Source organism: Artemia franciscana, chromosome 12, assembly GCF_032884065.1.
Source record: "Artemia franciscana chromosome 12, ASM3288406v1, whole genome shotgun sequence".
NCBI classification, from domain to species: Eukaryota; Metazoa; Arthropoda; class Branchiopoda; order Anostraca; family Artemiidae; genus Artemia; species Artemia franciscana.
Genome location: NC_088874.1, coordinates 38,822,489 through 38,845,074, shown reverse-complemented (window position 1 = coordinate 38,845,074; position 22,586 = coordinate 38,822,489). Strand labels below are relative to the sequence as shown.

Genomic DNA, 22,586 nt, shown 5'->3' with positions numbered 1-22,586 from the left:
GCAAGTTTTACATAGTTAAAAACATATATATCTATCTATATTCACAGGTGGGACACAGGGACACAACTACAATGGCGCGTAACGACTTACGCGCGGGGGGGGGGGGGGATTGGGGGGCGCGAAGCGCCCCCACCAACTAGGTGTATATATTTATATATATATATATATATATATATATATATATATATATATATATATATATATATATATATATATTGCAGTTGTTTGGCTTGTCCAGTTTCTCTGATATTCTACCAATTGTGTTTTACTGTGGAATTTATTTAAGGATTTTTAGTCTTTCATCTGATGCGCTAAGTTGCTTAATGTTTTCTTTCTTTTTGTCTTTATATTGTTGTGCTCATGCGCCTTTTGTGTTTCCTTGGTGCCAGGCAAGTTATTTTATTAGTTTATATAGAGTTCTCTATTGATGAATTTGGATCTCAAAATCATTACTTACTTACTTGAAAGCTTTTGCAACCGTCGTCACCGGTAGTTGTATAATATTAGGAAATAGGGCTTATATAATTCTTAATTTTAAGAATTATATTAAAATGCCATGGCCAAATAATCATTTGCGCTCACAAAATTTAAAAATATTCAATCTGCAACGACTAATTCAAGGAAACTTGTGGTGGAAAAATAGTGGAAAAAGTATTAAATATATACAAGGTCAATAGTAGTTTGGTTTTGAAAGGATTTTTGTACTTTCTAAGTGCTCTAATTTTACTAAGCAACTCTTTGCGTAGGTCATTCTATGACAAGTCGCAGAATGGAAGAATAGAAAAAAAAAATAGAAAAGAAGAAAAAAAGTTTGGAAGAATAGGAAGATAATGGTGCGAACCAAGGTTAAAATATTGGCTAATCAACATTTTGCCCTGGAAGCAAGAGAAGCCAGAGCCGCCACTGTCTGGGCGTTAGTTTTGTTTCTGAAATAACATCGTTGCATAAATTGTTTATTTTTCAGGTACTATGAATTTTGTCCATTCATTTCCAAATGTTTGCATATCCATTGCTTTGTTAGTCAATAAAGTTGTAGAAATTGGGATAATCTATAATCCTGTATTGGACCTTCAGTATACTGCTCGGAAAGGAGAAGGGGCATTCCTGAATGGCAATCCAATTTCAGTATCCCCTACCACTGGTAAGATGTGACACTTTGCGAAATTCTCTTTCTTTCGTGACTATTTTATCTTAGATTTACCATGCTAAGGCAATGGTTTCCCCCCCCCCTGACAAGGGAACATCATAAAATTCAGAAAACGACTTCAAAAATTCTATAATACTTACTTATATCATCCCTGAAAGCTTTTCAGTTTACTTTCCCGCACCCCATAATGGTCAAATATGTAGCCAAAATTATATGTCATTCATGCATTTTCTGTCCTTTTGTTTCGTTGACATTGCTTGTTTGCCGTTAAATTTACTTGAAGAAAAGAGCGAAGTATGAAATATGAAAGCGACGTACGGTTTCCCTCGTAATTAGTTTCTATAAGCATTCAAATAATTAATATGTTATGATGAGCTTGATTTGCATAAATTGTAATTATTTTAATGTAAACAAGAGCTAAGAGCTCATATGGCACTTGTGACGAGTTCGGAAGAGCCAAGAGCTCATATGTTATGAGCTCTAGCAAAATTTTAAGAATCAATAGATTGATTTAAAAAGATAATCAGAGGCTTAATGCCGGTCGGGATGTAAAATAAGGGGTCCGAGACACGAGGTCCTTCTAAATATCAAAATTCATTAAGATCCGATCACCCACTCATAAGTTAAAAATAAATCATTTGTTCTAATTCTTCCTCTCCCTTCAGCCCCCCCCCCCCAGATGGTCGAATCGGGGAAAAAGACTTTATCAAGTCAATGTGTGCAGGTCCTTGACGTGCCTACCAATTTTCATCGTCCTAGCACGTCCAGAAGCACCGAACTCGCCAAAGCACTGGACCCCCCTAACTCCCCCAAAGAGAGCGGATCCAGTCCGGTTACGTCCAGTCACGTATCTACGACATTTGCTTATTCTACCCACCAAGTTTCATCCCGATTTCTCCACTCTAAGCGTTTTTCAAGATTTCTGGTTTACCCCTCCAACTTCCCCCCATGTCACCAGACCTGGTCGGGATTGAGACATGAGTTCCTTCTAAATATCAAATTTTATTGAGATCCGGTAACCCGTTCTTAAGTAAAAATACCTCAATTTTTCGAACTTTTCCGAATTACCCCCCCCCCCCCAATTCCCCAAGCGGAATCAGTCTGGTTATATCAATCACGAAACTAGGACTTGTGCTTATTCTTCCCACCAAGTTTCATCTCGATCTTTCCACTCTAAGCGTTTTCCAAGATTTCCTGTTTCCCCCTCCAACTCCCCCAATATCACTGGATACGGTCTGGATTTAAAGTAAGAGCTCTGAGACACGAGGTTCTTCTAAATATCAAATGTCATTAAGATCCGATCACCCATTCGTAAGTTAAAAATACCAGAAAAAAAAACACAAAATACCAGAAAAAGACCAGATTAAATTAGAAATAGTCTTTTCCCGATTTGACCATCTGGGGGGGGGGGGGGGGGTAGGGGGCCCGTTAATTCGGAGAAATAGAAAAATTGAAGTATTTTTAAATTACGAACGGCTGATCAGATCTTAATGAAATTTGATGTTTGGAAGGATATCATGTCTCAGAGCTGTTATTTTGAATCCCGACCGGATCTGGTGACATGGGGGGGATTTAGGAGGGGGAAACCTAAAATTTTGGAAAACACTTAGAGTGGAGGGATCGGGATGAAACTTCGTGGGAAAGATAAGCACAAGTCCTAGATACATGATTGACATAACCGGAACGGATCCGCTCTGTTTTGGGTAGTTAGGGGGGGGGGGTTAATTCTGAAAAATTAGAAAAAATGAGGCATTTTTAACTTATGAACGGGTGATCGGATCTCAATGAAATTTGATATTTAGAAGGATATCATGTTTCAAAGCTCTTATTTTTAAATCCCGACCGGATCTGGTGACATTGGGGGGACTTTTTGGTGGGGGAACCTAAAATAATGGAAAACGCTTAGATTGGAGGGATCGGGATGAAACTTGGTGGGAAAAATAAGCAGAAGTCTTAGATACGTGATTTACATAATTGGAACGGATCCGCCCTATTGGGACGGGGGGGGGGTTAATTCTGAAAAATAAAAACAATGACGTATTTTTAACTTACGAAGGAGTGATCGGATCTTCTTGAAACTTCATATTTAGAAGGACCTCGTAACTCAGATCTCTTATCTTAAAGCTCAACCGGATCCAGCGTAATGGGGGGGGGGCAGTTGGGGGGACCGGAAATCTTAGAAAATACTTAAAGCGGTGAGATCAGGATGAAACTGGATGGGAAGAATAAAAACCTGTCTAAGATACGTGACTGACATAACCGGACCGGATCTGCTCTCTTTGGTGGAGTTGGGGGGGGGTAATTTTGAAAATTGAGGTATTTGTAACTTACGAAAGGGTGACCAGATCTTAATGAAATTTGATATTTAGAAGGATATTGTGCTTTAAAGCTCTAATATTAAATTCCGACCAGATCCTGTGACATTGGGGGGAGTTGGAGGGGGAAACCGGAATTCTTGGAAAACGGGAAAATTGGGGTATTTTTATCTTACGAATAGGTGATCGGATCTGAATGAAATTTGATATTTAGAAGGAATTCACGTCTCAGAGCTCTTATTTCAAATCCCGACTAGATCTTTGACATCGGGGGAATGGAGGGGGAAATCTTGGAAACACATGGAGTGGAGGAATCGGGATGAAGCTTGGTGGATAGAATAAGCAAATGTCCTTGATACGTGATTGATGGAACCGTACTTGGTTCGCTCTCTTTGGGGGAGTTGGGGGCAGGGGTTCAGTGATAAACAAATACAACGTAGAAACAATAGGAAAGTTTTTTCAAGACAATGGAAATTATTTATGTAAATATTTCGGCCCTATGTCCAAGGGCCGTCTTCAGCACAATACAATACTATATATATATATAAAAGAACTTACATCAAATTGTAAGAATTAAAACTGAATATAAAAACACTTATTAAAACATTTTTTTTAAAATATAGCCCTAGCATCCTTACTTCAGCGAAGTTCAAACCAGGACTGGCGAAAAGAATGAAATGAAGAAATATAAACTCATTCAAACTAAAGAGAATAAAATGATTAGATGCAATTTCTTAAAGCTAATCTTGCTTGTTTAGCAGCCTGTCTCAAAGGCCTTATCGTAGTTGGTTCAGTACTATTATAAATTGGTTTAGTAAAATATTTTGTTAGATCATTTTTAATTAAATTTGAGTATAAAGAATTTAGTGAGTATTCCCCCAAGTCCCTGTTCAAAGAAATATTTTTATTTATTTTGAGATTAATTTCAATTGATTCTCGAACCACCTGTTTTATTCCCAAATCATTACTAATGAGTGAAGAGTTTTCAAAAAGTATCATGTGGGACGGATTATTAAATATATGCCAACCTAGAGCAGAATCAAAGGAGTTGTTGGAACCATTTGAAATTAAGGCCTTGTCTATGTCATTTTTATGCTGTTGTAACCTTTTGTCTAGATTCTGATGGGTCCTGCCGACATAGTATTTTCCGCAATCACAGGGTATTTGATAAACCCCTCTTTGGCGAGTAACTGGGGTCTTATCTTTACCCGAATTTAAGAAATTGATGATTTTAAAATTATTAGTAAAAACTACGGGGGTACAGATTATTTTTTGTGCAAATATTTTTTAATTTTGTTGTAATCTTTGGGATATACGGAAGATAGACAATATTCGAGGGCTTATCAATAGCCTCACATTGTGAAGTATCTTCTTCGATTTTACAAGAATGTCTTTTTATTCTACGGCTAATTATTTTATTTACAAAAGGAATGGGGTATCCATTACCAAAAAGAATATATCTGATAAAATTTATTTCTGCATTTATATATGAATGGGAACAAATATTAGGGCACGATCAATGAGGGAAATTACAACTGCTCTTTTAACTTGTGGGGGGTGATTTGAATTAAAGTGAAGATATCTATTGTTTTGTGTTGGCTTTTGATATATAGTAAAATCCAGTTCATTAGCATTACGAATAATTAATACATCTAAAAACGGTAGTTTATTTTCAATTTCAACTTCAAGGGTGAACTGCAAATTTCGGTCATAAGTGTTAAGATGATCTAAGAAGCCCCGAAGTTCAGCTTCCCCATAATTCCAAAGTGAAATTACGTCATCCATATAACGACCCCAATAGACATGTTTTAGAAAATAAGAATTCAATGCCCAATTCTCAAGATTCTCGACGTAAATATTTGCTAGTAGCTCGGATAAAGGTGCCCCCATGGGTAATCCATTTTTTTGCTGATAAAAAGAATCGCGAAATTGAAATACATAGAAAACTTATTACAAATTTTAACAAGAGTCATTAAAACTTCACAATCAATTCCTGTCGCTGAAGTCTCGATCAAGTGGTAATTTTCTTCTATTTTGTTTTTTAATAAATCCTCTGAAATAGTTACATCTATATTTGTATGCATGGAAACAATGTCGAAACTACTAACTATTGTGTTTTCTGAAATACTTGTGTTGCTAAGTTTTTTAATCAAATCTGCCGAGTTATGAATATAGGAATTTTGAGAATACAATAAAGGTTTGAAAGCTGCACAAAGCCATTTTCCAATATTGGCAGCGGGAGCTTTAGTACAAGCTACAATAGGTCTTAAGGGAATACCCTGTTTATGTATTTTTGGTAAACCGTAGAGTTTAGGACAGAAACTACCACGGGGAAAAAATTTATTGTATATTTATATTTATGGATGGACGTAATTTCACTTTGGAATTATGGGGAAGCTGAACTTCGGGGATTCTTAGATCATCTTAACACTTATGACCGAAATTTGCAGTTCACCCTTGAAGTTGAAATTGAAAATAAACTACCGTTTTTAGATGTATTAATTATTCGTAATGCTAATGAACTGGATTTTACTATATATCGAAAGCCAACACAAAACAATAGATATCTTCACTTTAATTCAAATCACCCCCCACAAGTTAAAAGAGCAGTTGTAATTTCCCTCATTGATCGTGCCCTAAATATTTGTTCCCATTCATATATAAATGCAGAATAAATTTTATCAGAGATATTCTTTTTGGTAATGGATACCCCATTCCTTTTGTAAATAAAATAATTAGCCGTAGAATAAAAAGACATTCTTGTAAAATCGAAGAAGATACTTCACAATGTGAGGCTATTGATAAGCCCTCGAATATTGTCTATCTTCCGTATATCCCAAAGATTACAACAAAATAAAAAATATTTTGCACAAAAAATAATCTGTACGTAGTTTTTACTAATAATTTTAAAATCATCAATTTCTAAATTCGGGTAAAGATAAGACCCCAGTTACTCGCCAAAGAGGGGTTTATCAAATACCCTGTGATTGCGGAAAATACTATGTCGGCAGGACCCATCAGATTCTAGACAAAAGGTTACAACAGCATAAAAATGACATAGACAAGGCCTTAATTTCAAATGGTTCCAACAACTCTTTGATTCTGCTCTAGGTTGGCATATATTTAATAATCCGTCCCACATGATACTTTTTGAAAACTCTTCACTCATTAGTAATGATTTTGGGAATAAAACAGGTGGTTCGAGAATCAATTGAAATTAATCTCAAAATAAATAAAAATATTTCTTTGAACAGGGACTTGGGGGAATACTCACTAAATTCTTTATACTCAAATTTAATTAAAAATGATCTAACAAAATATTTTACTAAACCAATTTATAATAGTACTGAACCAACTACGAAAAGGCCTTTGAGACAGGCTGCTAAACAAGCAAGATTAGCTTTAAGAAATTGCATCTAATCATTTTATTCTCTTTAGTTTGAATGAGTTTATATTTCTTCATTTCATTCTTTTCGCTAGTCCTGGTTGAACTTCGCTGAAGTAAGGATGCTAGGGCTATATTTTAAAAAAAATGTTTTAATAAGTGTTTTTATATTCAGTTTTAATTCTCACAATTTGATGTAAGTTCTTTTATATATATATATAGTATTGTATTGTGCTGAAGACGGCCCTTGGACATAGGGCCGAAATATCTACATAAATAATTTCCATTGTCTTGAAGAAACTTTCCCTATTGTTTCTACGTTGTATTTGTTTGTTATGGAAAGGCAGTGTGGTCTTCGTCGCTATTTTTGGGGTTCAGTGATTTGGCGAGTCAGGTGCTTCTGGACGTGCTAGGACGATGAAAATCGGTAGGTGTGTCAAGGACCCTGCACAAATTGACTTGATAAAGTCGTTTTCCCAGATTCGACCATCTGGGGGGCTAAAGGGAGAGGAAAAATTAGAAAAAATTAGGTATCTGTAACTTACGAGTGGGTGATCGGATCTTAATGAATTTTTATACTTAGAAGGACATCGTGACTCAGAGCTTTTATTTTAAATCCTGACCGGCATTAAGCCTCTTATTTTCCTTTTAAATCAATCTATTGATTCTTAGAATTTTGTTAGAGCTCATCCCATATGAGCTCTTGGCTCTTAGATCTTCTTGCTTCGTCACAGGTGCCATATGAGCTCTTAGCTCTTTTTTCCATTTTTCCTCTCCCTCCAGCCCACCAGATGGTCGAATCGGGGAAACGACTGTTATCCAGTCAACTTGTGCAGGTCCCTGACACGCCTACCAATTTTCATCGTCCTAGCACGTCCAGAAGCACCAAACTTGCCAAAGCACTGGAATTTCCCCTCTTCCAACTCTCCCAAAGAGAGCGGATCCGTTCCAATTAAGGCAATCACGTATCTAGAACTTGTACATATTCTTCCCATCGAGTTTCATCCCAATCTCTCCATTCTAAGCGTTTGCCAAGATTTCCGGTTTCCAAGATTTATGTTCCCCCCTTCAACCCCCTATGTCCCCAGAACCGATTCGAATTGAGAATGAATCATCTCAGACATAAAATCTTTCTATATTTCAAGCTTCATTAAGATCCGATCACCCATTCGTAAGATAAAGATATTTCAATTTTCACGTTTTCCAAGATTTCCGGTTTCTCCCTCTAACTCCCCCCAATGTCACCGGATCTGGTTGGGATTTAAAGTAAGAGCTCTGAAGCACAAGATTCTTCTAAGAATCAAATTTTATTAAAATCTGATCACCCGTTTGTAAGTTACAAATACCTCATTTGTTTAATTTTTCAGAATTAACCCTCCCCCCCCAACTCCCCCAAAGAGAGCGGATCTGTTCCGGCTATGTCAATCACGTATCTAGGACTTCAGGACTTCACGTATCTAGTGCTTATTTTTTCACCAAGTTTCATCCCGATCCCTCTGCTCTAAGCGTTTGCCAAGATTTTAGGTTTCCCCATCCAACTCCCCCCAATGTCACCAGATCCGGTAAGGATTTAAAATAAGAGCTCTGAGGCATGATATCCTTCTAAATGTCAAATTTCATTAAGATCCGATCACCCATTCGTAAGTTAAAAATACCTCATTTTTTCTAATTTTTCCGAATTAACCGTCCCCCCACTCTCCCCCAGATGGTCGAATCGGGGAAACGACTATTTCTAAATTAATTTGGTCTTGTCTCTGATACGCCTGCCAAATTTCATCATCCTAGCTTATCTGGAAGTGCCTAAACTAGCAAAACCGGGACAGACAGACCGACAGAATTTGCGATCGCTATATGTCACTTGGTAAATACCAAGTGCCATAAAAATTCAAACTTAAACTAAAAAAAGTCCATATCGAAATTTCAATATTGTGCTCAAAAAGAAGAAGGGGTATTCCTAAATTTCAATCCGATTTCAGTACAGGTAAGATATGACACTTCGTATAAGTTATGTTTTCTTGATATTTTCTTCTGAATTTGGGCTTGTGAAAATGGTGTTATTTTTAACTTTAATTCTGTAGCGAAGATTTGTTGATTCATTTTTTTTGTTTTTTAAAAGGTTATTTCAAGGTAAAATTTATTAATGCACAAATAGAGTAACTTAGAAAACTGGAAAACTATGTGGTAAATCCTCTACGAGATACATGCTCTTTGTTGTGGTTATATAATTTATTTTATTATGTGTTTGTAAATAAATTATATTTAATAAGCGGTGGACTTCAAAAGAAATGCTATATGTATGTAATTTTGAGAGTGTAATTCCGAAATATAGAATTTTGAGAGATCTCCTTCGAACGGAAATTGAAACTGCTAGTATCCATCTTAAGCTCCAAACACGTAGACTTGGTAGAATCGAAAAATTCGCTTAGTTCAAAATACTGCTCTTACTTTAAAAAATTCTTACTCTAACGCTGATAAATTTCTTAAAACTAATTTTTTATGAATTGAACTTTTTTAGCGTGAGTAGCAACAGCTTTCCCTATTTTATTATTACGTAAATACAAGATTTGACATTGCATTTATTATTCTCTTTAGCTCTATCAGATTCTCTAGTCATTATGGAGCTGGGGACTACACGCGATGAGGAAAAACGTCAACTTGTTCGAGACAACTTCAACATTTTGCAAACTAAATGCCATGGGTAAGCACTGTCTAAGCTATTTTTCTTCAGCCTATCTTGTGTGAATAATTCACTAATTTTTGGTGAAAATATAAGTTTATGTCTATCTAAGTCGTCAGCAACTCCATAAACCATTCGGACTATTGTGATGGCCCGAAGGTGACACAACAACTTAGTGCACTTTAAAAAATAGTATATAGTTTAGTAGGCTATGAAATAAATTTTATATTTGTAATTATTAAAGATTTTTTAACAATAATCTTATGATTTGCAAATATTATAAATAATATCTACCTTAGTGCACAAAATATAATATACTTCCAAAATAGTAATAAAAAAAGAAGAAAAATTGTATAATTTATTTTTATGTAATATTGATTATTCAACATTTTGGGGGGGTTAATGTCCTATGCTTTGACCCATCCCTGGTATCCCCGTGAAGCTGCTGCCGGAATTCCTTTTGAATTGTGCTGTATTTTCTTGAATAGCCTAATAAATATTTATCAGAGGCAGCAAAATACGCAGGGGTGTTAAGGGCGGTCTCGCCCCCCGAAGTCCTAATTATCTCGGAATTTCTTGGCACTTCAAATAAACGTTCCTGACATAAACAACTAGAGTCGCAGTTTCTTGACCTATCGAGTTTGAACATTCCCAGTCTGTGCAATGAGGTATATGATGAAAATGAACATTTATATTTGAGTGTTAAATCCCAAGAAACCAAGTACGTGAAATCCAGTGATATACGTGTTGCAAAATTGCCTAATACGGTAACAATTGTCAGTTACAATGTTCAGGGGCTAAAAACAGCTATGGACAGTCCGTATAAAATAGGCCTGATAGAGACTTTTATAACGGATGTATTTCCTACATCTTTTTTTTTATATTCAAGGGTATTCTTTCCGTTCCCGTAATCGTAGTAGTTTGCGAATAGGTGGCTTAGGCGCTTATGTACGAAGTGACTTTTTTGTGTCTATTTTATATGATATCTCTTTTTGGCGTCAAAGGTTGCTTGTATCCCTTGTCATGTGATTGTGCAAAGATGGTGGAGAGTACTTGCAGTTGTATATAGACTTGTTTTTGCTCCGTCTTTTTTGGGGCATGCACAATTTTTTTGTACTGTGTTCATAGTTGACGAAGTGTGTTTTACTTTCTGTTGTTTCGTTTTGTTTTTCTTGTTTTTACTCCGTCTTTTTTGGGCATGTCCAATTTTTTTTACTGTGTTCATAGTTGACGAAGGGTGTTTTACTTTCTGTTGTTTCTTTTTAATTGTTCTTGGTTTTACTCCGTGTTTTTTGGGCATGTCCAATTTTTTTGTACTGTGTTCATAGTTTACGAAGTGTGTTTTACTTTCTGTTGTTTCGTTTTTTTTTCTTGTTTTTACTCCGTTTTTTTGGGCATGCCCAATTTTTTTAGATGACAAGTTGTAACTAAAATTAATGAATCAATGACTTTTGGGGTCTGATTTTGTGTATATTACTGCAGCCTAAGGCTAAGACAGCTCGCGGTGCCTGTTCTCTAAATTTTATTAATTGCCAACTCCTTTATGCTATTTTTTACTGGATTTTACTCTGGATATGCTTTTACCTTTTATTTCTTTTTCTGCTGTTGGTTCTCTTTCGACGCTGCTTACTTTTGCACTGCAATTTATGAATTTACCTTAAACAAAGATACATTTTACATTAATTGCAAAATTTCGGAACTAGTATAATACGTAATTTAAATAATTCGTAAAAAATGTGCAAAAGGGTTATTGCTGAACTCCCACCTATTCAGAGCTTTCGTATTAAATAAGAAACTCTACCAAGTCAGAAATTCCGAAACAAGTCCGATTTGTTCGCTTTAGAGAAGCATGATAACTACATTAGACAAAAAATGGTGCGGGGTGTTTCATTTTGTTTTCTTTATGTTAAAATTTAAAGAAATGCTCTATGCATTCGTACGTGTTGCGCTATGAAAGCAGCCAAAAACTACTCAGAGTTGCTCCCATTCACAAATGAGCTGCTTCTTTGGCAAGGTCATTGCTCTGGTATAATTCCTAAATCTTCTGTTACTTAAAAATTATGAGCAAAGTAATTGCTTGGTTGTGAATAATGATAAAATGTCAGCGATCTAAAACCGAAAAGGTTAGGTCGATAATAGCAAGTTTTTATTTTGTAGCCTTCGAGCTTTAGGTTCATGCGCGTTGAATATGGCTCATGTAGCATCGGGGGGAGCTGACCTCTACTTTGAATTTGGCATTCATGCGTGGGACATTGCAGCTGGTGATCTTATTGTTAGAGAAGCTGGAGGTGTTGTCTATGACACAGAAGGTAAGCCATTTATTGAGAAGATTATGTAACAATGGTAAAAAGTTTAACTCTTTATGAAGTCTTTATTTTAACTACCAAATTACAAAAACTAAATACACACAACCGCCCGGGGAAGGCTCAAACAGCCTGATGTTGAAGGGCTGCAATCCTCTGATTCTCAACCTAATTAATTAAAAAAACAAAAATTAAAGAAGGACAAAAACACTCTCGCTCAATTACCCCTTAATACCAGAATATACATAAATAAAGGCTAACAATAAAAAAAAAAAAATCTCCCCACTCCCAGTAAATGTTTAATGTTTTTTTTAATTTTACTTTAAACTCAATATGTTCCGCCTCGCTAATGCCAGCTGGAATATCATTCCAAATAGCCGGAGTTCCGAAAGAACCTAATTCCGAAAGCTGCACGTGTGGTGTCTCGGTACTCAACAATAAAATTATCGGCCTTTCTAGTCTCATACACATGGAGTGAACGATTTACTCGAAAAAAACTGGAGGACATACATCATTGCAACATCGATACGCAAAAACAGCAGCTTGATAATCTCGAATCTGACCAATGTTAAGCACTCGTAATTTCTTAAAACATGACGCAGTATCGTTCACTTTTTCTACATAATTATCAAGAAGACGCACTGTTTTATTTTGTAGGATGTGCACTCTTTTAAAATTTGTATAGAAATTACTAGACCAAAGGACACAACCATAAGAAATATAAGGCACAACAATGGTGTGGTATAATAATAAAAGAACTGATAATGGTAAAAGATGCTTTAATCGACGCAAGATTCCCAAATCTCTAGCAACTTCAGCTGCAACAAGATCACTATGGTTCTTCCAAGATAGATTACAATCAAGCTGGAACCCCAATGGAATCCCAAATAACGCACTTCATGCACCTGTGACAAAGGCCTACCGTTAAAAAATATCTTTTTATCAACACATGGAGGCTTACTAAGTCTCCTATAAATCATAAAATTAGTCTTATGGACGTTCACTGACAAAAGGCTCAAACTTGTAAATAAAAAAAATGCCTTTAATACCCTATTTACTTTCAACAACAAATCATCGACAGATCGGCTAGACACAGTTAAAGCAGTATCATCCGCAAAAGTCGTAATACAACACTCAGGTAAGTAGAAACGCATTGAATCAACATACACAAGGTACAGAAGTGGTCCCAAAACAGACCCCTGAGGTACACCACACCTCACTTGAAAAGGAGAAGAAAACACATCATTTAATACAACTTGAATAGATCTACCACTTAGAAAACTATGAAACCAATTTAAATAGTCACCACGAACTCCAAGGGATTGTAGACGTTGGAGTAGAATATTAAAATTCACTGTATCGAATGCTTTTCTAAAATCGATAAAAACAGTCAAAGGGATTTCACCACGTTCAAAGCATTTATTTACAGTATCACAAAGGGAATGCACGGCGTCCGACGTCGAGTGACCTTTCCTAAAGCCAAACAGGTTTTCACTTAACATTCCCGTTTTCATAAGGTGATCATAAAGCCTTTTATGCACAATTTTTTCAAATATTTTCGAAAACAAGGGTAGGATTAATATTGGTCTATAATTTTCAATTTCTAGCTTAGAGCCACCTATGTGAAGGGGGATACTTTTGCCCTTTTAAGCGCATCAGGGAATATACCGGTTTGGAGGGAAAGATTGATTATATGGACTAGACATGCTATTAAATAACACATCACTGACTTAAAAGTTCTCAGATTAATGCCATCTGTCCCTGCTGAATTCTATTTGATTGTTTTCACAACCTTCAGAATTTCATCTGCACTTCAAGGCTGAAATTCAATTTCATTTCCAATTCCTCTATCATCCGCAAATTCATCTCCTAATAAATTATTATTAAAGTTCATTAACCCTTGCGCCTGTACATTTTGCCCAACACTTGAAAAAAACTCAGCAAATTTAGTCGTGATACTTATTTCATCATTAACAAGTTCTCCTTGAATCAGTAGCGAATTAGTTGGAGCTTCTTTCTTCTTTCCCAATAGGTCATTAATAACTTTCCAAATTCCTTTAGTATTATCCTTATTTAAACTCAATTGGTTGGCAAAGTATTCTTTTTTAGCTTTTCTTCTCATCGAGTTTACTTTATTGCGTATTATTTTGAATTCTTCCAGTTTCTTGGCACATTCACTATTTAAGTATTCCACATACGCTTGATTTCTTAAATCTGACACTTTAAGAATTCCAATAGTTATCCAGGGCTTTCTGGGTTCACGCTTACGTGGTTTCAAGAATTTCACTGGGCAAGTCTTATCATAAATTGGCTGTACGACCCCCATCATACGATCAAATGTACCAGAAGCGTCATCTTTCATATCCATAATCTCACTAAAATCAATGGTTCTCAACTCTTCACCAAACCTCTGTAAATTCACCTTTTTCAAAGACCTAGTCTTTACTTTTTTTATTTTATTTCTTTTTATTCGGCCACAAGGTACCGCTCCAACAACTGGGAAATGGTCCGAACAAGGGTATAGAACCACATCGGCATAACTACGGTCCAGATACTTAGAACCAACAAAAATATTGTCAATGAGAGTGGCTGAATGACTCGTAACACATGTTGGAATATCTGCTATGGGGAAAAGATCTTGAGCAACCATCAAATTAAAAAAAAATTAAAATTTGCTCCATTCAATGTAAGCAGATCAAAGTTGAAATCACCCATACAAATAAAATCTAAACATGTCCGAGACACCGCACGCGCAAGTTGATCAAACCCACGTTCAGAATCTTCCCAGCTAGCACTTGGTAGTTTATACACAATACTAATCAAAAATTTACTACTTCCCATATCTAAATCCAGACTAAAATTTTCGAATTTACCCTCTATCCAAACATCAATATCATTTCTTACTTGGTTTGTCAACGACTTAGAAATCAAACACGCAATTCCCCCCTCTATAAAGTGACCTCCGGTTTTTAATCTCCAAATTATAATCTGGAAAAGAGTACAGTGAGACAGAGTGTTCCTGACTCAAACTTTCACATATACCAATAAAACTAACTTTACCTTGAGAATCAGGGAGAAATTGCAACACATCCTCATAACACGTGGTTAGGTGGCAAAGGCACATAAACTCAGTAAATCGGCTTCCGCGGGGCTTAACTGTGAAAATTGAACATAAGCACTGTTTCTCAACTGTTACATCTAACTTGGTTCATACAAGGCTCAATATCAGTTGCTGTTTGGGCTGAAAAAACCTGTTCAAGGAGGAAAGGTCGGCTCATTAGATCATCCAGTATAGACGCAGCGAGAGTAAATGAAATCTCGAACCAAAACAAATCTCTCTGAATGAAAAAAAATGCAATAAAGAAAAAATACACATAAAAGCAGAGAAAAGGGAAAGTTGAAAATACAAGCAAACACATTAAAACAAAATAAACAAATGCAAAAAACACTAATCATAACATATGAGACTAATACCGTAGGTAATAGAACGGATCTTCTTGACTGTTGACCCTACACTTGGCTTTGCCAAAATCTGACCCTGATCTGACCAAACATTTCGTTGTTTATACTTGTCTTTCGCTGCGTTCAAAATGTCCCGGCGACGTTTAGCAAGAGACTCCGATACAAAAACACGAGTTGAAGCAAGTTTAGCTTTTGCTTTAAACACTCTACGGGTTACATCTTTGCCAGAAAATTTGACGACGATTGGAGCAGCTCTAATAGAGCTTTCTTCATGCTGTGTAGTCGGAATATTCTATCGGAGACGGTATACACTAATCAAATCAGAAGATGAGAGGTCTGTCACAGACATTTTGCTATTTATAATGCGAGATATTGTCGTACGAGTGTCTACACCTGGTAACTGCTTTACCCCATGAAATACAAGACTATCAAGTAAGGACTCTTGATAATAATTATCAAGCTTTTTTTCTATTCTACTAATCCTCTCTTCTAAATTTTCGATTTGAGTTCTCAGACTACTTAGAGCTCAATTTTTGCAAGCTTTGGATTAAACTCAAACTTAAATGAATCATAAACCTGGCTGACTATCAGTTCAGTAGCCTCTTTCAGTGACCTTGGGTCATTTAACTTTTCAGTTACTTTCTTTGTAATATTTTCCAACAGATCACTTCTTGTCTTCTTCAGCTGGGCTTCAGTTGCAACTAATTTGTCATAAATTGGAGCGATACTTGAAGAAACTGAGTTAGACCCTAATTTGTCACTTGCTTTCAGGGCTAAGAAAGTCTTGGAAAGAGTTTCATAAATTTCAGGGGTATTATCAAGTTCCACAATTGCTTTTTTGACAGCATGTGTGGATGAATCTATCGTTTTAGGGTTGTATTCTTGAAGATTTGCATCTATTAACCAAAATTCATCGTGACTACCGTAACAAAAGACCAGATAAGTGGGCTTTCTGTGCGAATCCTTTCCTATTTTCATAATTCTCACAGGCCATAGGGGATATTTCTTGAATTTAGCTAGCGCAACATCAAACTGCTGGAAACGCTGCATCATTAACAGTATCTTATTTTTAGAAGTCGATAAACAGAGCAAAAAGACTTATCTTTAAGTGAGGGCCGAGCCTCCCTATTGCATCCAAGTGGATTCCAATCCAACCTGTGTAAAGACTTTCCTGCATATCATTGAGCAGTGCACTTTCCCAAAGAGGGCCTACAATTTGCCAATTCTACAATAAATAATCCTCCAAAAAATTTCAGTCCCAATTTGCAAAACTTATTTCAGTAATTGCAAGACACTTCGTAACAGCACATTTAATTCGATTCCTAAGATTCCTTTCCTAAGTAGCAACACTATGAAAAATTAGTTAAAACTTTCTATTTTTCTATGCATTTATAAACTGAATTTAGTTCTTGCGTTAGGTGAAACATTTGCAATAGTTATTCTTTTTAGCTGCCCTAAATGTGAGTGCCTTATTTTTTCCAGCGCTACCGTAAAACTGATATTGGCTGCTGTCCGAAATGGCTGCATTCATTTCCGGAATGTGATCGTGTCTATGATCCGATTAATTAGCCATAACTTTGTTCCTGGGCACTGGCAAACCAAACTTTCTGGGCTTTGTTTCAATTTACTATTTTCTCTCATTTAGCTGAAGGTTATGTTGCTTCTCATAGCAAATTATTCGCATGAACTTACGGGTTGAACATAATTTCCATTCAAAATATACGATTTAATTACATTGGCTTGACTTTGTGAGCATGTAGGCTATATTTTGAGAATCACGCTGCTAAGATATTGCTTTTTTCTTCATTTTAATTTTACTTCTAATTTTAGTCTAATTTTACTTCAGTGCCGATTCTTGGAATGCTTAAGAGTTTATCGATCCCTTTGAAAATGAATCCCCGAGTATAGGGAAACAAAAACGGAATAGAATAACACAATCTTACCGACCCTAAAGATTAGAAGATCTGACCCAAGTAGAATGTCAATTAAATTTCCTCTTTCATAAACTTGCTGAATTAACCTTTTAATGATCTAAATTATAAATTAAAGATATCATCGTATACATTTTTAGAGGAAATATTTGTATTTCTCCCATTGACATTTGTGTATTTCACAGAGCACAAATTAAAGTTTCATCTTCTTCTTTTTAAGTTTTATGTTAATTCTCTCGCATGAAAGAAACCTTGTAATTCGACTCATTACAACATTTAAAATTGAGAAATTTTTTCTTGCTTCGGCAACGCTGGGAGTGCGTTCGAATTATCATGTATTTATCAAATTTTCCAAAAGTGCAATAGCTTACCTTTATCTCTCTGCAAGTTTAATATTATCTTCTACAATTTATGGGTAATAATTTTTCAACGTAATATAACTTTAAAATCATTTGATACATTCAGATTTTATCCATCGTTCGAATTACTGTTACCATTTTTTTTTTTTTTGTTGATTTAGAAAAAGGTTGAAAATATCCGAAAATATTTAAATGTTCTTACTTTTTGAAATAAGATAAGATGATTTTCTGAAAAAAATTTAAGTTATGTCATTATTTGAGATTTGTTAATAAATATACCTGAAACTGATGGTTCCAACTATATAGGAATCTTGTCCTTTCGGTGCTAGTTATTGTTGTATGTGTACTCAAAATTGCTTGTTTAGCTGGTAATATAAACCTGAAGGGCTCAGCAGGTACGGATCCAGAGCCTTGATTTGGGAGGGGTGGCTATGTTAGGAGAGAAAAGTAGGACATCACACCTCCATCTAGAGTTCCGTTCAAAATAGGTGTGTTAAGGGGTTTACTATCGACGTAACGTAACGCAAGAGGAAGTTAAAACAAGTGTTGTAATAGGTGCTGTAAGTTTTTACGAATGATGGGACGCTGTTTGGGGGTCCATCATGTGCAAAAAAGCCTATTTTGATTTAGTTTGTCATGTTTTCTCGTTTTCAAAAATTTTGCTAACTTTGATATTTTACGCAATGTAAAAAACACTAAAAACAAGAGCTAAGAGCTCATATGGCACTTGTGGCGAGGTCGGAAGAGCTCATATGATGTGAGCTCTAGCAAAATTCTAAGAATCAATAGATTGCTTTAAAAGGAAAATCAGAGGCTTAATGCCGGTTGGGATTTAAAATAAGAGCTCTGAGTCAAGAGGTCCTTCTAACTATCAAAATTCATTAAGATCCGATCGCCCATTCGTAAGTTAAAAATACCTCAATTTTTCTAATTTTTCCTCTCCCTTCAGCCTCCCAGATGGTCGAATCGGGGAAACGACTTTATCAAGTCAATTTGTACAGCTCCCTGACACTACCAATTTTCATCGTCCTGACACGTCCAGAAGCACCAAACTTGCCAAAGCACTGTACCCCACCACCTATCTCCCCCAAAGAGAGTGGATCCAGTTCGGTTGCGTCAATAAAGTATTTACGACATTTATAAGCGTTTTCCAAGATTTCTGGTTTCCCCCTCCAACTCCCCCCAATGTCAACAGATCTGGTTGGGATTTAAAATGAGAGTTCTAAAGCACGAGATCCTTCTAGATATCAAATTTCCTTAGGAGATGATCACCCGTTCGTAAGTTACAAATACCTCATTTTTTCTAATTTTTCCGAATTACCCCCCCCCCCAACTCCACCAAAGAGAGCAGATCCGGAAACAGAAAGGTTTCATTCTTGTGTTCATAACACTGACTGTGTATGAATAATTTTCCTTGTGTGGTGGAACTTGAACACGATGGATATTTTTCGGTTCTTATTTCTCGAGTGTAAATTCTTAGTACTCGATATTATAATTTTCGAAGGAGTCCTAACAATTTTGTTTGTGGGGCGGTGATCGGCCCCCTCATCCCTCCTTTGAGTCCGTGCTTGGGGCTCAGAAGTCCCAATCGCACGATAGATTCGAAACAAATTTCAAGAAATTATTTCGTATTTTCTTTAACTTTTGTTTTTTATCTTTATGCGTGATTATTAAATGGTATTTGAAATACTTTCTATCTTTCCAATAATCTCTATCCATTTTTCTCTATCATTGCTGTAGTTGTTTCTTTTGTTATATTGATTTATATTCCGTACTGTTGTTGTTTTTACTGTATATGCGCCCTCTTGTGCACTAGGTATTACAAGGAACATTGGCATTTGTTTTTATTTTATTTTATTTCTCAATAAATTCAGTTTTACTTTTTATGTAAGTAAATATCCATTAATGCAAATTGTTACAATGAAATTTCAACTCTAGCCAATGGAATGTTTTTGTTCTTAAATAATTATAGGTGGAACATAAATTAACATATTTAATTTTAATTAAAATAAAAGATTTTAGGAATTATTGCCATTCATTTCATTTGTGTAAAAGTGATGCCATGATTTTTCTTATTTCTATTTTTAACTTGCATTTCCCTTATGTTCTTTTCCCAGTTATTCTACCTTATCATTGTTATGATGTTTTTGTCTTTTTAATAGTTTTATTCATTGCAGGTGGGCCATTGGATATTTTAGGACGTCGCGTTATCTGCGCATCCTCTATAGAAATAATAAAAGAAGTCATTCCCCTTTTGAAGCAAATGAAGAATGAGCGTGATTAGAAGTTGACCCATTGTAGAAGAAATATTACTTTTTGATTTTGTGTTTTCCTGATCTCCGAAGTCTCAGTATTTTGTCCTTTGGCTTTGCTCTGATGATCAAATAAATTTTATGAGGTGACAAATCCGATTCTTTACAAACGTATTAGCTCAATAAACTGAAAACGTAAAAACTCGCTTAGATCATCTGAATGACAAATACCGAATATATAGAGTATATCTTCTGAATAGGATTTAGCAAGATGGAAAAGAAAGGTTAGATTCCCCATATTAGGCTGGGTTGAAAATAATAACAGAAAATCTAGATAACGACCATCTGGTACTGTTACTACTACTAACAACTTCTTGAAGGTCCCAGCCGCCTGAGGCCAACACAGCTACGTTTGCTAAAATCAACGTTTTGTATAGGTAATATCTAAGGTTATTGGATACATGGTAATCTTGTACCGAAGGTGACAGAGAGTTTAATTGTAAGACAGTTTCTGATTCAAATTTTTCTGATGCTTTTTCCCTCTAGAAATAAGAAATAATCTAATTGACTTACAAAAATACGTCACAAAAATAAACCAATGGAATTAGAACACACTTTTTAACACGTGAAAGATAGTTATCTTCACTTTTCTCTTCACCTTTTTCTTTCAGAGCCTTTCCAGGTCCTAACAGGTCGGTTCAGCTCTGACAATTCAAAATATATGTATGGCGCATGCCATATATTTTCCAGGAGAATGGACAAATTGAGGGTGTCTTCGACCACTCCTTAGGAATTTTTTTCAAGATATTGATATTTCAGTCCTGAGCATGGTGTCAGGAAAACAATCAGTGTGTTAAACAACCCTTGAGAAATGTATATATATATATATATATATATATATATATATATATATATATATATATATATATATATATATATATATATATATTATATTTATGTATAAAATTCTTCTTTCGAATCTTTTAAGATACGGCATTTTCTCCAGCAAATTTTAAGCTGTTTTTTTCCCATGGATCTTTGCTGCGTTTTCGCACAAAAACGGCCGTTTTCGCATCATCTGTCAGATTTCTTTTCTTTTCTTTTTTTAACGAATTGAAAGTTTCTTTGAACAATAGACTGCAAATAAGTGAAAAATGAACCATATTTACTAGAAGTCATCCATCAATTTATGACAGAGGACAGGAGGCCATTCAAAGAGAGGTTTAATCCTCGAAGCCTGGAAGGACATTCCAGGGGAATGAACATAAAAGATAAGAATCACATTATTAACTAGGTGTAACTAGACTATGCTCCTAGAGGCTAGCCTTGTAAGTATTTTCCTTGGCTTTTAGACTTGATTTGCATCAACGTCTGCAATGAGCCGTTTCTGTGTGAACATAATCACCGTTTTCCTGTACCCGATATCCGTGAGCTGTTTAAGGTTGAGAAACAATCGCATCAGTGTGAGCCAATGGTTAGAGGCAATCTTGGTATTATTAGGCGTTCCTTAGTGTATTAAACAGACAGCAAAGAGAATATTGATATCAAAAGGTCCATTTTAAATAGTCGTTTCGAGTGTTAACCGGGGATAACACGCAATTTCGAAAAAACAAGAGCTGAAACTTCTAAGTATCTCGGGAAGCAAATAAGACGCGGGAGAATAAAGACCGATAGATTAGGTATGTTTAGCGTAAGCATTAAATTGAAACCGGTTATTTGCATACAGGGTGTCAAAAGGGCGTAACTAAGGAATGACTGAGACTATTAAGCTAGAACTCTCAGGAAATGATGAGGAGGATGGTCAATTGATTAAAAAGGCAATATTTGGGCGCTTCTACTACTACCACTGATGCTAAGGCTACTACTTTTGCTGCTATTACCACTATTGCTAGTACCGCTGCTGCTACTATGACGACTGCTTTCATTCATAAAGCTTCTGAGACAGAAATGGATTTTTGAAGCAATAAAAGATAGTTAAGCACGAATAGTAGTGGTTTATGTAGTTTCAGAACCAAAAGAAATTTTAACGAGAATTCAAGACGGTGATTCTGTTTAGTTGAAATATGCAACAACAGTTGCGGGTTATAAGGTACTATATTGACATTAACTTCGAGAAAAATTATATTTCGTTTCACTATGTGATCCTCGCCTTATTCAAAGAAGTACAAGAGCTATTTTTCAGAGTCAAAAGGTTCTAACTCAATTTTCAGTGGAAGAATAATGGAAACGGAAGGACCCAAGACTCTTCTTCTTGGTTTCCTCCGGCTCCAGCGTGTTTAGGAGGTACATCTACATACCCTGTTCAGAGAAGCCAGTAGGGTTGCTATTTCAAAATGACCACCAAAATGTTAATTCAAAAATGCATATTGGCAACTGTTGTGCCCTGAAAAGACTTTTTTTTTTCAGTTCTTTATTGTTGATCATCAATCAAAGGTCAAGTCTTCAAGTGAAAGATATTGAGATATTATTGTTTCTGTGTGTCTCCAAATTACAAACTTCAGCTTCCGTGTATCGTAGTTTTGATTTATGTTTTTGAGCAATCGTATACTTCCGTAGGTTCGTACAGGTTCCTCCTTTAGAGGAGGAGGGGCACATGGATAGTCTGGCACATTAAAAGTGCGATGTTCATGACTTAATACATGACAGACAAAGGAAGAGACTGAGATACAAATAGAATTTTGAAACAAAGAATGATATTTAAGCGCAGATAGTAGTAGTTTATGCGTAGTGTCAGAATCCAACAAAAGTTGACAGA

The 22,586-nt window shown here is 35.7% G+C and overlaps 1 protein-coding gene across 1 annotated transcript in view; it reads left to right on the top strand.

Annotated features, from left to right (window-relative positions):
* Positions 1 to 19,985, top strand: part of LOC136034090 (inositol monophosphatase 1-like) — a 48,560-nt gene extending 28,575 nt beyond the window's left edge. The window contains exons 4-7 of the mRNA XM_065715216.1: positions 965 to 1,141; positions 9,440 to 9,545; positions 11,682 to 11,833; positions 19,757 to 19,985. Of these exons, the coding sequence (XP_065571288.1) occupies positions 965 to 1,141; positions 9,440 to 9,545; positions 11,682 to 11,833; positions 19,757 to 19,863 (542 nt within the window). The 3' untranslated portion in view covers positions 19,864 to 19,985. The remainder of the gene's footprint in view (positions 1 to 964; positions 1,142 to 9,439; positions 9,546 to 11,681; positions 11,834 to 19,756) is intronic.
* Positions 19,986 to 22,586: the final 2,601 nt, after the last annotated feature.